The sequence below is a fragment of the Pagrus pagrus genome (genome assembly GCF_965226575.1).
Source record: "Pagrus pagrus genome assembly, chromosome: 19".
Taxonomy (NCBI): Eukaryota; Metazoa; Chordata; class Actinopteri; order Spariformes; family Sparidae; genus Pagrus; species Pagrus pagrus.
The window spans coordinates 14,809,804-14,827,126 of NC_140203.1; the positions used below are offsets into that span (position 1 = coordinate 14,809,804).

Here is a 17,323-nt window from a genome sequence, read left to right on the forward strand (position 1 = left end):
AATTCTCAAAATGAGTGAAATACAACATCCTCCCTAAAAAAGCATTATATTTTCTCTGACTTTATACTGATTTTGAGACACGGTAAGTTACAGCAGCAAACGAGCTGTTGTTAGCTTATTGCCTGCGACTTTTGTAATTGGCAAGATTAGGATTGTTCATACCAGGAGCTCTTTATAAGTTTAAATACTTCCCACAAGTGGGTAACAGTAAGCTTTATTTGCCAACTGTCACTGACACCTTTGTCCTCTTCTATTTCCTGAAACTCAGGTTAGTAAGGCCTAAGGTAATACAGGTCACACATGCACAGTTGGACACATGAACACAGAAAAAAACAACACACAGCCCAGATTTGTTTCTATGCAAATATTTGCTGTGTTAAGCAATATCCGTATGTGTACTAGAGGAGGGAGGAGGTTAGTGCTTAATCAGATATACTTTCTGTTATATTTTTGAAAGCCAATATGGGTATGATATATTTTCATACACATTTGTGCTGATGCCAGTAGTGTACTGATACTTACATATTTGTTTTAGAACTGCCTGTTTGTGAGCAGTTGTTGAACACCACTATGTAATGATTCTGAGGATCAAGTAGTTATTCAGTCTGAGGGAGTATGGAAACAAGTGCATACATTTTTACTCATTTGATCCAATTTTCACACGCTGTTCTATTAATAAGTAGAAACGACCAAATAATATATCTTCTCTTATTTGAAAAAATAAATAAAAAATAGCTAAATTACATCATCTGCATGTCAGCTTTTGCTCTCAATACAGCCGTAATGAACCACAGAACAATAAATGTAATCCCCTCCCTTAGAAGCATGGTGCACTTTCTGTTGAGATGCCACACATTTTTGTGTATCCCCTTTTATCCCTCTTATTATAGCTCTATCTCTGAGTTTGGACTGAGCCCTGAATGCTCTGAAATCCAAACAACGCCCCTCAGATGCACCTGTCATTGGGGAGCTGGTGGAGACTGAATGGCGGTGGGCTGGCAACAACTGTAGTGGATTAGTGTTTCCCTGCAGTTGCTGTAGATGAGATGAAAGGAGTATGTGGGTTTGAAGGTGCGGTAGTATATTTTTTATCGCTAAAAGAAATTTAACATATTTTTTATTGCACTTACTGTAGAAACATCTACTGAAAGTTTTGGTGGCATTAAGTGATGTCTGCAGTCGTAGCTGTGGGAATAAAGTATCAGTGATGACAGGTTCATACTGAAAGGCCCCAGTGACTTGCCTGCCTGTTCTCTCAAGAGGTGATCCCCTTATCAGTGTGTAGTAATGTGGATTGTCTTTTAAAAACACACTGCTAATAATTCAGAACATAAAAGTCAATGTTTGCTTTAATGATGTTTAATTATGTTTAATTACTTTGTCTAAGACCCATATTATTCAGACCTTCAGTAATCAGCCGTCCTGTAATCAGTGTTATGAATCACTCACTGCTTATGAATTATTTTACCATTTGAATGTAATGATTTCTACCAAAAAGGTAGATCATCTTGGGGCTGATTTTTAAGGAACAGTCCTCAGTTTAGATGCTACCTGACCAGTAGTGGTGAGCAGTTTATATATATATGTGTGTACGCACACTAACACGTAATGCCCACACATGTATTCTCAGTGTTTTCAGTTCCTTTTACAATAGCATTGCATGCATGCTACTTCTTAAATCCACATCCAGCCCCTTGAATTGTAAAAGCCTTGTAAAATGGAGTACAAACACAAATGAGTTCATGAAAATGAATGTACATGATGTACATAAATCAACCACATAATAAAACTACTCCTTCCTTTTAACCTCATATTAACATAATATGACACGTGCAGCTTTCAGTTGTATTTTCTTAAGGCCTAACACCCCTAACAACCGTGTGTTGCTGGAGCACTTATAAACTTACACACTCAGGTGTCAAGTTTCCTTTTTAAGCCATAGTTCTGTTCTTTATAAACCAGCAGAGACACAACACTCCTCAGTAAATGTGTGTGAACAGCCACACATTGCGCTGCTCAGTATCTCACAGTGAAGTGATTTGTTGAAGCAAGTGCTCCATTTCAGAAGTTAAAAGCAGGCCTGCACTGTGTGATCCAGTTTTTTTTTTTTTTTCCTCAGTCATGTGAGATTGTTTTGTGTTGGGTGTGAGACATGCAGGTTTCACTGGTGGCCAGCCAACTGGGAGTCTGTGCCGCTTTGCTGTGGATGTGAATTGGGATGACTCTTGGATGCTCATTCAGTACAAATGAGATGCAAATTAGGGACTGTGCTCATTCACAGCTCCTCTTCTGTTTCTTTCTGTCTCTTTCTTTTTGTACTGTACCATGTCACTCACCTTGTGGGGTTTCAGCCTTCTCTGTCATTCTGTCCCCTTTTCCTCCTTTCCATGCTATCTCTGCCTGGCTGAAATCACTGCTGTGAGGCGAGTCGAAAGGGACTGAGTTGCAAGCCTGAATGCTCTCTGGCTGTGTCTGGCTGTGTCTTCCTCTCCCTTGTGAGGTGCACGCAGGGCCCAGCTGGCAGCCCAGAACAGTCCGTTCAGCTGGAGAGTGGTAGGGAGGACAGGCATCGGTTTCCAGCGTGCGCATTTTTACACATGGATTGGCATAAGATATGCTTTTTACAGTCAGTAACTGCGGCAGACTGCAAAGAAAGGTCACTCTTGTCAGTTATTTGGTCCCAAACTTAAACTGTACTCTCCATGATCTGCTGCAGGACACACCCTGACTACATCAACCTAACTGCTGTAATCGCTTTGTGTTTCAGCTGAGTTGGTAAAACTCAGCCTTGTCACACCATAAGACTTGGTTTGCAGTCCTGAAAAATACAGTTTAGCGCCTGATTGCATCTCATCACTAAATATGTGCTTGCTTGAGCAAACTTTGGTGAATGCTGTTCATTTTAGACCTGAGGCCATCTGCAAAAATATGTGCTCAGTATCACATTGTAAAACACAACGGTCACATTGGTACAGTCACTGAACACTTTCATCTTTTGGAGAAAACAAGCTTTTGCAGATTTAATGCCATTGCATATGCATTTGAACCTATGAAATTGATCCACTATTGATCCACTATTATCAAGAATTGACAAACTTTCTCTTAGATTTGAAGATGAGGCTTTTTTTTCAGTATCTGACTGTTTGTCATACAAAGCAAGCAGTTAGAGTTTGTTAGTGGGAATATGGGATTAGCATTTTTCGCTATTTTGTGGAGATTTTCGGAGACAATTTTTCCACTCCCAATATCAGTTCCGATACCAAACTGAAACCAGTGCGTTGCAAATACGTTGTATCCAGCATATTAGGCAGTATGGAGGCATTTCCATTACTGGTATTGGGATTCAGAACAAATCTATTATTTTCTGACATTTTCTACTGAAAATTATGTTATACCTCTCTGTGATTTAGATATTTAATTTCAATATTTTAGTTTTTATTTTCATGTGCTGACTGCTGAATATAGTAACTGAAAGAATAAAAAATAATATACAAAATGATTAAGTGAAAGAAATGCACATATAGATTAATCATTAAAATAATCTTTCAGTTGCAGCCATGAAATGAAAATTCAAAATTGACTGAATCCAGTGTCTAATTGTCTTCTTCCGACACTAAAATCCGCACACTTTCGATGTTGATTGTTGTGTGTTGGTGTTTTATCGAGGAAGCAACACACTTAAAATACCTTTCAGAATGCTTTCTCAGAAGTAACAGGACATTTGGGCAGCAAAGTGTTAGCCTTGGTCCAAACTACCTTTGCCAGACCTGGTTTGGCCCGAATTAAAATGCTGTATGGAGTCCCTCTTCCTAGAGTAGCGAAAAAGGGAAATGATTCAGAAGATAGTCAAAGAAAAGGTAAAAAGATGAGATTTTCAAAGCATGATTTCAAACACAAGAGGCTTGAAATCAAGACAAAGGGTGTGGCTGGAGAAAAAATAGTGAAAGGAAATGAAGAAACAGATGCTGCTTTTCTCTCTTAAACCAGCATCAAGCCTTGAAATGTCCTCCAGTTTAAGACATTTGGATAGGAAATGCTGTTGCTAATTTTGTAACAATCCGTACCATGATAGGCAGTGAATCGTGTGTCTTGTCGGAAGTGTACCAAGGCGCTGAAAAAGGTTGATAACGAACAGTGTAGCTTGGCAGAAGCAGACAGAAGGCTGTTGCTGAGGCTATAGAGGGTGACAAGGCAACCATTATGAGCCTGTTGAAGCCGCCAGCTAGTGAAAGACATAGAGTGTGAGGTGTGTGTGTGTGTGTGTGTGTGTGTGTGTGTGTGTGTGTGTGTGTGTGTGTGTGTGCATGCACATGTGTGCCTGCGGCTGACTGCTTATTTGTGTTCATAATACAGCTGCTTGTGCATGAGTGTGTGTCTGTGTGTGTGTGATTCAGCATGAAACAGTACTTTCTTCTGCTTATGTATGCATGTGTGCGTCTAGGCTCGACTGAAAAGATTGATAGAGTTTTCAGTGTTTGCTACTTGAAACATGAATAAATCAGTGTAGCTAATTGTCATCGTTCTCAGATAGCACCCCAGGTTGTGAAGTCTCATTTACATTGCTCTCTAGGGGTTACAAAGCAGTGATCTACACTTAAGTAAGGTTTATGGTGGATAAAACAAAAGGATTGGCCACTGTCTAATGTATTTCGTCACCAGATGCAGTATTTGACTGACATTTATAAACTGTTTCTTGTAGCTCTTAGGGTGGATTAGTATGACCACTTGGTAGCATCAAATAAGACCATTCAAACCAGTTATCTAAGCATGTTAAAAGATGCTGTCAGAAGGTTTTATTGGACCCTACTCAGAGGCTTTAAAGACTGAAAAAGGCAGTACATTTTTCAATGATATATGGCTGATTAGTTTACTTAAATGAAAGTTCTCAGACTCTTTCATTTTTGTACATCTGTCAGGTAAAAACTGTGGTTTTGAAATCAACTACATAAGATTTTGGTAACACATAGTATCAGCAGCAGCCACTGTGGCAGAACCGTCAAACAAAAGACCAGAGCGTGTAGAAACTCAAAGTTCATCAACACAAAAATCTGAGGAACAAGAACTAGACTAATCACTCAGATTGCACATGTGCTAAAAATGGAAAGCAGCTGCCTTTGAGCCAGAAGTGGAGTAAACATCTGCAATGTCTCTCCAAGATTAAAAGCCTGAGAAGATAAGAAGGGACTGAGGAGTGATGCAGATGTCCCTCTTTGATTGGTACGGAATCAGATGCTCTTATTTTGGACTGCTCGGTTTACTATTATTTATCAGCTGTGCCCTACAATTTGTAAATGTACAAAGAGATTTTAGGACAATTGTTAGAATAAACATCCAGCAGATAATTAAAGCTTGGCCCTGTACACCCACACAGGTTTTTCCGATTCCTTTGGGTGAAGGTATGCTGGGAAGCAGGTGGTGTTACTAAACTATTTAAAGTAATCAATATGAAAAAGGTGCAGTCAAAAAACATTAGCTTGCCATTCATTCTATGTGAATTTACTATCCAGTCATGTTTTGCTAAAATGACCCAACTCCTTGGCTCTGTGCAAATTTCAATCTGATTGAACTTTCGACACATTAAATCACATGATATGCCAGTGTCCAACCATTTTTTGGAAATTTGACAGCGCCACGTCAGTGTAAGTTGACCCACCCTAGCTTGCAACAGAACTATCAGTACAGTGTGGGAACAGTCAATAAAGCATGGCTGTAGTTAGGGCTGCCACAAACGATTATTTTGATAGTCGACTAATCACCGACTATTTTTTCGATTAGTCGACTAATCGGATCATACGTAAATTGAATGTATAACATACAGTTTATCGCACCAGCATGCAGCTGCTCTTATATAACAATCATTAGCTTTCAGCTTGAAGTGTTCAAGGTATATGCTAACTACTAGTGACATAGGCCTTAATAAACTCTCCCATGACATTCTCATGCACCTGTACATCAGAAACAATAGGAGTGATAGGTAAAGTAGGATATGCAATAATTAACTACATTTGCATACATCTTGACAGCTCTACTTTACACTGTTGATTTGTATAATCCCAACAGACATGTCCAGTGATTTTCAGCTCTCTGTGTTTACATGTGTCTGTTTTGATGATACAAGTCAGCTCCTGAAATGTGTGTTTCTCTTCTATAAAACACATTCTACATCGCGGAGGCAACGTCTTTCCACTTAGGGCTTCCTTCACCTTTGAAACGGGGCAGAGCTCCGTGGGAAACACCTGCCTGACGCAGCAACGTAGGGAACCGTGCACGTCCGCGGCGCACAGCTCCACGGACATGCACGGGGGGAAACGGCGCTGCTTTGGGTTGTGAGCGCGCATGTCGCGCGTCTACATTGGAAGCTAATAGGTAGGCTATTATCAGTATAATCAGAGGCAACCATGAATGAGTTCGCCTCAGATTCACGTGATTGTCACTGTCAGCCTGTTAATTTTACTGACCCGAGCTGAGACGCACCCCCCAAAACAAAAGTCTTCGGATCTGAACGATTCACACAAGTCTCCTAATTGGCCACGAAAAAAGCGAGTTGCGTCCCTGAATATAACAACAGTGCATTTTGTGCTCAGTGCTCACAACTAACTGTATTCAACTTTACTACACTCTGACTCTATATAATCCCAAACTGCACAAGGCTCTTGTTCCTAGGGCTAATGAATCAAATCGTCATCGCTAATGTTAACGTTTACAGCTATCAATATGAGTAAGTAGTAAGTTAGCTCTCTGTTTACGCTAATGTTAGCAGCTAACTAGCCAGTTAGCTTAACGAGATGCCTGTCCCTCTTCATCGTCGTTGTCAGCAACAACGTGCTTCCTTTTCAGGAGCTCGTGCATCGCACTTGTGCTGCCGTGAAAGGCAAGTTCTGTCTGTCTTGCAGATATTGCATTGCACACTTTTCTCTTTTGTTTTCTTAAAATGCTCCCACACTTTTGAGCTCCGTTGCCGCCGGGTTGCCATGATACCAGAGAGCCCGTCTGGTATAACTTCAGGTGACACCACGGCTGACCCAGATTACCACTACTGCGCATGTGTGTCAAGGACAGAAAGGCAGACGCGGCAGTGGAAGGTGCCGCAGCAGAGAGGAAACAAAGTAAAAAAAAACAAAAAACGACGCGTCGACTATTAAATTAGTTGTCGACGATTTTAATAGTCGACGTAATCGTGACTAGTCGACTAATCGTGGCAGCCCTAGCTGTAGTGTAGAAGCCAACACAGTCATGAAAAGAGGTCTGAGCTAGGTCTATATTAAAAGCCCAACCATGTCATTTCAGTGATTTAATAAAATGTTCTGTTCTTCAGTATTCTGCAGTAAGACAATGCTCAAAGTTATCATAATTTAGCCTTTGCCAACAATTTGACATTGAATTAAGGCCCTTGCCAGACTCCCCACAGGGAACAGTAAACCTACTGAGCATCTTTTTTGGACAAGCGTATTTTTCCTGCCAGTATGTTTGTCTTTTTTAGTGTATTGTGACAGTTCTAGTTTGCTTCAAATTTGCTTGACAATGGAGTGAGTGAGATAGCTACTTTGGCCATTTGTAAATCAGTGTGAACATTAACGCAGCAAGAATATCTTTTCTTCTAGGTCTTGGCCAAGTGAACCAAACTTCAAGTGTGAAACTGACCTTCAAGTTAAACGACTCATAACTGGTGAAAAGAGCTGAGTTGTGAAGCATTCTCATTGTTAAAAAAGGTTTCAAAAGTCAAAGTGTGACAATTCTAACGATCTAACTCTACTGTATGTTTCATGTGACACATCATCGTACCCTGTGAACTGGTCTCTCAATGTCTTCAGTTTTGCAATACAAGTGAAAAACAACACCCTGGGCTTAAATTGGATGAATACCAGTTACTCATTTCCTGAGTTTGCTGTGAAAAGACAAAGCGAACAAGCCTAAGCTGCCAGTTTATGTTACTCAGCATGTATCCTAATACAACAAAAATTTATTTCGGCACAAGATAACACCATCTAGTCACACAGGGATAGCTACCTTTTATTGAGGTTTATTCTGGGTCAGTATTACAATGTAATCGTAAGTAATGCACATGATTAACTGCTTTGACCTTTCCGCTGTAGACCTCTTTTCCTATCACTTATCCATTAGTGAACCTGCTTTGAATTGGAAGGTCGAAGTGAAGTGGAAGTGAAGTGGAAGACACAGCAGCTGAAACCTTTAGAAAAATGTAGGAGTGTAAGGGCAGCCCCTTCTTGAGTGCAATAACACCAGAGAAAATAGAAGATTGCAAGGAGAGCGATAAGGAGGGCATGTAGAGGAAAAAAGTGGTGAAAGACATAAAGGGAGAGGGACAGGGGAGAATGGGAGGGAGGAGTGTAGGGGGGAAACGGCCAGAAATAGCTTGTTATGGTCTCTTCTTGAACCTCTGCCAGAACCTTCTGTTGCGCCTTTCTTCCTGTGTTACACACAATGGCACCTCCCGTTTTCAGGAGTTACCTCATGCCAACTGATAGAGCTTTACCTCTTTGTGCCTGTAAAACTAATTCTTACTTTAAACTGGAGACTACAGAATGGAAATGTTAATGTCAGTGATTTTTGACTTGGCCACTAGAGGTAAAAACTGAAAAATATTCTCACATTTTTTTCTTTTTCTTGCTTTTTTTTTATACCTGTCTATAACTAGGGCTGCAACTAAGGATTATTACATTATCGATTAATAGATGAATTATTTTCACACGTTTTTAAAATGTAAAAACAATTGATGCTCATCACTATTGAAAAGATGCTCGTCACTATTTCCCAGAGCCCCAAATAACGTCTTTAAAAGAAAAGCAGTAAATCATTATATTTAGGAAGCTGGAACCAGCAAATGTTTGACCTTTAATCAATTAACTGGTTATCAAAATAGCAATTTTATTTTGACTGACTAATCGATTAATTGATTTAAGGTTGCAGCTCTGCTCAAACCTTCACTCCTCTTTACAGCAATTTTGTCCTTGGTATTTAAAGATGGTGTCAATGTATGTATAACTAACTCTGAAGAAGAGCATTATCTGGAAAAGTCACTTGTAATGATATGATTTTTGAGAGTTTGCAATATTTTCTTGATTAGTTAGACGGTATCGTATTTGACGGCTCATTGTATGCATTTTTCTTGTGGCAAAATATGATGCAATGCTAAAATGGCATTGATGAGTTGATGAAGGAAGGTGGTGAAGGCAGAGCGAGGGAAAAGCAGATCATATGCAGTGTATCCCACAGGATCCCAGCTCAGGTTAGTCGTGGTTGTTGCAGCAGGCTGGGAGAGCGGTCGTGCACTGATTAGTGCAAGCAATGCAATTAGCACATTCAGCACATTTTTTTTGTGGGTGTTAATACACTTTCTGGTGTACAGTACGTGTAATGTGTCAGTGGTGGGGGGACCACAACTGGATGGTTGAAGCGATCTGGCTTGTTCCTTAATTCCTCACTTTCATATGCACTTTTCTTTTTTCAAAATTGCATCACCATGGCTCTGCATTGCATCAAGATATTTTGCAAATATCTCTCCTTCACTCTGCTGAGATAGACAAAATTGCCCGAATGACCCGCAGATACTTTTTTCCTCTAATCTTTCCTGTGTCTTCTTCATTGTAGACACTTCTCCTGTCACTTTCACTTAAACTAAGTCTTTTGCTCAACCTTTCTTTTGCACTCTTCGTTTTCCTTTTTACTCTCTCTCTCCAGCTTTTGTACAGATTCCTCAGTTTTCTTCAGGTGTTTAAAAATACTTTAAAATTGAACACAAAATGGTCTCAGGGTTAGGTTTCCAGTTGCCGTAAAAGATGCTTTTCATGGATTTCATCACATCATGACTGTTTTCTGCTTCTTTTCTTTATTTTTTTTTTCTTTTTCTAGGTGATTTTGCTCATCATCTCCCACCACTTCCTCCTCCCGTCTTCCATTCATGAGCAGCGTGGCTGAGTTTAACAGCGGCAGCCATGGATGACAAGGGCTCGGTGGGGAAGATTAGCGTGTCTTCGGACTCAGTGTCCACTCTCAACAGTGAGGACTTTGTCCTTGTGTCCCGGCTGGGGGACGAGACACCCTCCTCCACTAATAATGGTAGTGATGACGAAAAGACAGGACTGAAGGTAAGGATGGTTGGGTGTAGGTATGGACGCAAGTACAAGGGAGAGAAGGAAGACTTCAGAGCTGTACCGCTCAAATCAGAGTTTAGAGTATCAACCTCAAATCCTCGCCTAAGATGCTTCTTACTATGAATATCATGAGTGTGCTCAATAGTGATTAAAGAAAAACTGTATAACAATTCTAACCCAAAATATTAGCAGGAGAAAAGGCCAGCAGCACTCTTTTTTTATTAGTTAACCTGATTTAGGGGTGTATCTCAAGACCCACAGCATGATTTACCAAACATCTAAATGTTCATTTCATTTTTACCTATTTATCCCAAGTGTAACTTGTTAAAATTGCAGGTCAGGGGTCCCAGTCCATACATATTCCATTGTTAACAGGTTATTTTCATCACTCACATGTCGAGAGCTGTTGTCCATCCTTTTAAACATGCAGTTTCACACTCTAACCAAAAGGCTAACCATTTCCTGTTTTGCTTTTTCCACATTCTCACTCTGCCTTCTTCTCATAGTTGGTTTTAGATGTATGTGTTTTTATCTGTGATTGTCCTTTTTCATTTGCTAATTAAATCCCTGTTGACGTGCTCTCATCACCAGGAATGGAGAGCTCATTGTCATAGGCTTTGTTTGTAGTGAAGCACTTGTTCTTGTCTCTCAAGCCTATTATTATTTTTTGAATTCTTCCACTTCCACAAAAGTAGTATGTTGAAGTGCAAAAACAGCTTAAGAAAATACTCTTGTAGCTGAACGTGTGGGACAAGTCAGCTGATATTTTAACCAGTTCTTCTTATCTGCGGTCAGAATCAGCTGCTTGTTTTAGTGTACATCATGTGCTATCGTACCACATACAGGATGCCCTCTGCCATTCAGTTCAGTGCTTCATTTAGCACTCGTTCAGCAGATATTAGTTTACAAACAGTCTGGCGATGCAGCTTTGAGTGCTTTGAACTCACTGTCAGGGAAAATAATGGTGTTTTGTGACCAGGGTGTGTCTCCACAAAGACAAGCGAAGACTTTTTGAGCTCCCAGCCACTGTCCTGTGTGTGTCCCTAATGGGCTCAGGTTACTCCTCCTCTCCTCTCCTCTCCTCTCCTCTCCTCTCCTCTCCTCTGTGTGTCTCACAGTTCACTAGTAATCATATTTCTTTTTATTGAATTCACTTAAGTAGCTGGCTCACGTGTTCATACTGTGTTCATCGGTTTATATCATCACTCTACCTGTGTCTATATGAGAAGGATGGAATTGTTGACTCGATGTTGCAAAGCTACCAGAAGATGGCGCCAGCAGAGCATAGATGTTGCCTTTTCACAGCCTTGTGCTGTGCTTTGGAGATGACAGAATATGATTTTGCATATCACATGAGCACAGAGTCTGTTAAACTGTTTGATGTAAAGCAGAGTTGAGGTATGAGTTTTGTGTTGTCAGAGGGAAGGAAAGCAGTACCCCACGCACACACCCACTGTTCTCCGTACGTGGCGGTGAAATCACTCCATTCACTGACACTCGGCTCATCCAGATATCATGTATTGGTTTTTCGCCCAACACACTCTGCACATTTTCCCTCCCAGTCAGCCCATCCAGTCAGAGAGGAGTCAGTGTGTCTAAACTTGTTGTTTGTTATGCAGGTGATTTCTGAGGAAGGGGTCAGCTTTAAGGTCAGTCTCTTCTCTCACTATCTTTCCTTACCTCCCCTCTCTCTCTCTCTCTCTCTCTCTCTCTCTCTCTCTAGTTTCTATCTGTTTTCTCTCTTTCTGTGATGTGATTCAGTGGTGATTCTGTCTGTGATGATTATTTGTGCTCTGTGTAATTTTGCCAGGTGTTGAGTGATAGGCCCTAGCCAGCCTCTATAACGCTTAAGTTTTGATGATGGTAGTGATAGACGTTCTCACACATAGGACTGTAGCTGTACCCGACAACGGCCCAGGCTTTCAGCACCGCCTGTTAATTACCCACCACAGTTGCATAGTGATGCAGATATGCCAGATGTGTGCACCTAAATATAGAATTGATAGCTGCTTTACATCCGTCTTCAAATGTTATTTCTTTTAGATATTACTTTTATTGGCATAGATGCTGTAGTTGTACTTCAGAATCTCTCCTGCGTTAGATAATTGCTTCAGTCCAAAAGCATTGAACAGATTTCCTTTACCTCTAAGGCATAGATGTTATTTATGGTGACCTGCAACCTTAATATTGAACCATGCAACAATCACATACACCCATGTTAAGTACAGCAGTGCCCTCTACAGCTTAAGTCCTCTTTCCTAACATCAGGCTGCTTCCACAGCAGGCAGGGAAAATGGAGGCTTGCCTCCTTCTGTGGCACCTCGTGGTTTGTGCAGCCTTAAGCTTGCTCTTTGATTTAGCTATTTTTAGCTCACAAAGCTAGTGTTTGCATGGCCCTTCTGATGTCTTGATACAGGTATTTCACAACACAAACTCACACACCTACTAATCACTTATATCAGATGAAATGTACTGACTGCCAACATGCATCAAGGCATCTTTCCCCTTTAAACACACTGCAATCACTTGAAATGAATCACAAAATCACTGTTAAAGGCAGAGCCACTGCACATTTCTACAAACTGCAATGCAGGCCAAAAGATAAGCTTAAATTTGATTAAATTTGAATTACTACCATGATTTTCTTTATAATCATATTTGTTCTTATGTTTTGTTAATTGTTTTTTTGATACTCAATGTGTCTTTTTGCTTTCTTTTGTCCCTGCTCCTTGATGTGTGTTGATGTGGTCTGTTTCTATGTGTGTGTGTGTGTGTGTGTGTGTGTGTGTGTGTGTGTGTGTGTGTGTGTGTGTTCCTGCTCCTCCTTGTGTGTGTGTGTGTGTGTGTGTGTATGTGTATCAGATTGTGGGGAATGGAAGTGAGCAGCAGCTCCAGAGGGAGTTAGAGGATGTCCTCATGGACCCATCGGTAGCTGACACTGGGCCTGGATCAGAAGCAGCAATGGACAGCCTCGGTGGGGGCGAGCATGGTCTTCTTCCCAGCACGGCATCACCTGTAGCGCCAGGCTCTGACCCTCTGAGCGCACCACCACCCAAGCTGGAGATGGTGCTTCCTGTTCAGACAGCTCAGGAGAGTGAGCTGAATGAGAGGTCGTACCGAGGTGAGCCATTTCTTATCCTCTTTTTTGTGTCTGTCACAATGGCTCTTATCTTCAGCTTTATGGAAGTGTTTCTAAGACATTCAGGGTAATATCACAGAGACAACCTGGTTTCTAAATCATACAGTATTCTGTTAGTCTTTCCACTTCCCTCATTGCCTGTTTTATCTTGTAGCAGAAGACTCTTGCCATTTTTCTTCTAATTTTCTTGTCTCTATGCGTTTATATGTTCTCATGTACCCATATATCCTCCCTTCTACTGTCTGCTTCACTTCAATTCTCCTTTGCAGAAGACAAGTCAGCTCATCTGTAAACAAGACAGTAATGTTGATTTGCAACTCTAAGATCGTACTGGGAGTTATAAAATAATCCTTTGCCTTTTCTTTCCATCTTTACTTCTGTTCTCCTTTCCACCCTTCATCCAATCCATTGCCACTTTGCAGCAGATGAATCATCATCGGATGGCAGTCCTGTCAGTCCCATCCCAGATGAAGACAGCGTTGTGTTCAGCCAGCTGACATATCTGGGGTGTGCCTCAGTCAACGCCCCTCGTAGTGAGGTGGAGGCCCTCCGTATGATGAGTATCCTCCGAGGGCAGTGCCAAGTCCCCCTGGATGTCACACTGTCTGTGCCAGGCGTTTCAGAAGGCACCGTGAGGTAAGAGGAACATATGGAAAATTAGTTCCAGTTCTACAGTGTACTGTAACATACATATATGTGCTGACACTATTCAGACTGGACACTCGATGGTTGCATGTCATACACACATAAAATACTAAATAGCAAAAAAATGTTTTATTTCTATTCTAACAGGTTGCTGGACCCCAACACCAGTACAGAGATTGCCAACTACCCCATCTATAAGATTCTGTTCTGTGTGCGAGGCCATGATGGCACAACAGAGAGCGACTGCTTTGCCTTCACTGAGAGCCACTACAATGCTGAGATCTTCAGGATCCACGTGTTCCGCTGCCAAATCCGAGAAGCGGTAAGGATTCAACCATTGATTGGTTGATTGTAGTTTAACGTCTCTATTACTGTGTGAGTTTGTCTGAAGTTAATACTTTATGAGTCTGAGTTGGACAAATTGAGTGGATATCTTCCAAAGTTGCAGTGTTTTTCAGTACAAAATTCCCTCTTTTTGTTCACTGCAGCTCGACAGGGTAACACAGAGAGGGGATTTAGTTCAGACTGCTGAATTCATTTTAGCTTCAGATAAACTTTTGAATAAATTTTTTCAACAAAATGAGGACTGAATTTAGTCTGCCCTCACTTCCATTTAAGGAACAGTTCACCCAAAAGTGAGTCAGTCAGTCTTTATCTACTTGACCTAAGGTAGCTGGAAAACTAGGTGAAGTTTTGTATTCTAACATTTATAGAGCTTCACAGCAAAACAGCCTTGGCAACATTCTCCTAAAAGAGTAAAACGGCTCCATACAGCTCCTCTGCTGTAATCCAAGTTACTGGAAGCCCAGAGTTCCCGAGGTGATTTTAAAAAAAGACATTATTTACACCCTCAACATGTGGACGCACTTATGCTTAGCAGCTGCAGTGAAGGGTTTGGCTTAAAAAAGGAAGTAAATAACGTCTTTCCAAATCAATATGGAGATCTCGCAGCTTCCACAGACTTGGATTACGCTGGACAAGCTGTATGGAGCCATTGTATGTTTTCTCAGTTTAGGCTGAGTGGATCATGATTGAACTTTTATTTTTGAGCTGTTCCTTTTAAAAGTTCTTCAAGAAGTATGAACAGGAGGAATGATTTGAGCAGGCACATCATGTGTCAAACAAACAACAGTAACAAGCAATGTCGCTGCTATTCACATAGTCAACCAAAGGGGGAGCAAAAGCTCCTCTTCTAAATGCACTGCTCTGCATTTGACATGATGTTTCTCTTCTCACTTTTTCACACTTTTTCTGTCTCTTCCGCTCACATACATATAGCTGTGTAAACACTCATATTGCCAGCAGTATTCTGTTTGACCTTGTCTTAAATTTTCGATCTCCTCGTAGCCTGTCCCTCTGGGTTCAGTCTCAGTGTGGGAGCTTCCTCAGCGAAACCCCAAGGGATCATGTCATGTACTGCAGGCTGCGCTGCAATGCACGTGTACACCATACACAAACGCAAAGTACACACAATCCCCCGAGCTAACTTATAGGAGAGAGGAAGTGTCATTGCTTATATACAGCAGGTTTAGCAGAAGCATAAAAGAAGAGAAAAGAGAATCCACTCGTGAATCTGGGTTAAAGTGCTGCTTCAGTGTTCAGTGACCTGTTTTCTCCCTCCTGGAAGCACTCTCCTTCAATGTCACTAAGAGCCCCCAGACAGAAGCTACTTTATCAGGCCCACATCGTCCTGCTATCCATTTTCCCAGACACCCACCCATAACACACATGGTCATGTTAAAACACTAATGCATATCCATGCACGCAAATCCTCTCACAGATAACCAGTAGTAATACACTTCTTTAGTGACATCTTCGTCCTCAGCTCTGTCTTCTTTCTCTACATCCTCTTCAACATTTACAATGCCTCCAGCTTTTTGTTTTTGGTGTGTTGGAGCTCATTTGCACTATTAGGCTAGAGTGAGTCAGCCCATTGGTTGCCTCCTTCTTCAGAAAAAAGCTGCTCAAGTCATATGCCTCACATTAGGTTCACATCCACTGTAAACAACTCCTTAAGAACCTCTGAAACCACAGTATTAGTTGTTTTACTTTTTTATCGTGCTATTTATTTTTGGACACCTCATACCTAAAAGATGTAAATATATTTGCTAATTTTAATTTTAAAACAAAAAGCTGGAGGCCACAGCTGTTGCGGGCGCAGAGGCATAATGGTTTCTGGTTGTCTGTCCGTCCGTCCCGTTTTCATTGAAGGGATAACTCAGGAATGCCTTTCTTGAATTTTGACAAAAATGTCCACTGAAGGAAGGATGAACTGATTTAGATTTTGGTGGTCAAACCTCAAGGTCACTGTGAACTCACAAGAAATGTTTTTGGCCATAACTCAAGAATTCATGTGATAACTGTCTAATTGGATTAAATGATAAAATAATTTTATTTTATATCCAAAAGGTCAAAGTCAACTTCACTGTGACATCATAACATCTTCTTTTTGGGTCATTATTCAATGCCTAAACTCAGGAACAGAACAGGAGATTGTCACCATGTTTTACCGCTGGTTGAATAGGTGACACTAATTTTGTGAGTCCGCCTTGAAACAGTGGTGATGGTAGAGATCTTCTGTGCTGCTGGGTCGCAGCTGTTTGAGTTGCTTCTTTGTGCCCTATCAGCATCAGCTTTATTGGCCTGAACATATACAGGGAATTTGAGTCTGTTTTTTGTTTCTCTCAATGAACTTACACACTAATAGACACACAGCAGAACAAGACCAACAAGCTTAACAAAGTCCAGTAAACCAATTCTATTTGCGTATCCCTATATCACAAATCAAACATTTGCCTCAAGGGGCTTCACAATCTGTGCAGCGAACGCAACCTGTCTCCTTAGACCCTCGACTCGAATCAGGAATAACTCCTATTAATCTGCAAAATGGAAGTAACCTCAGGAAGAGCAGAGGCGAGGAGGGACGTCCCAGGACATTCAACAGATGTTGCATGAAACGCAAAAGACCAACATTACAGTATACAGTAACCCCCCAGACGTGTATTGGTTTTGCTGATATTGAGCTTCAGATGGTTGTTGTTGTTGCACCATGTGCACTCTATAAGTCCTCTGTACTCCTCTGCAAAAGTAGTTTCTAACTAAAGACAACATGTTTCTTACTAGAAAATCTACAACTGTACTGGTTTTAAATACATCTTCTCATTGCATACCCACATAAACTTCCAGATGTGTACTGAGGTAACCTTGTGGCAGACCATCACAAAACTATTTACTGTCTTATTTGCCTCAGCTGTCCCATTTGCTTTAAGCCAGTGACCCAATTATTTAATCAAATTGTGAAGAGCATCTTAAGCGTACTTTAATCATGATCCCAAAATATGAAAATTGTGTAAGAGGAAAAACTCTCTTATTGAAGTTATCAGTGTAAGTACTTTCAGGTTTTGTAATCATGTGCTTTTTTTTTTTT

The 17,323-nt window shown here is 40.9% G+C and overlaps 1 protein-coding gene across 2 annotated transcripts in view; it reads left to right on the plus strand.

Moving 5' to 3' along the window:
- The window catches only part of rabgap1 (RAB GTPase activating protein 1), a 73,907-nt gene that overhangs the window by 1,575 nt on the left and 55,009 nt on the right, over positions 1-17,323 (plus strand). Inside the window, exons 2-6 of one of the 2 annotated variants that reach the window (XM_084383419.1) lie at positions 9,871-10,106; positions 11,732-11,761; positions 12,975-13,233; positions 13,674-13,887; positions 14,044-14,218. In XM_084383419.1, the coding sequence (XP_084239545.1) occupies positions 9,954-10,106; positions 11,732-11,761; positions 12,975-13,233; positions 13,674-13,887; positions 14,044-14,218 (831 nt within the window). In that variant the 5' untranslated portion in view covers positions 9,871-9,953. The remainder of the gene's footprint in view (positions 1-9,870; positions 10,107-11,731; positions 11,762-12,974; positions 13,234-13,673; positions 13,888-14,043; positions 14,219-17,323) is intronic. The other variant, XM_084383420.1, reaches the window with a different exon arrangement.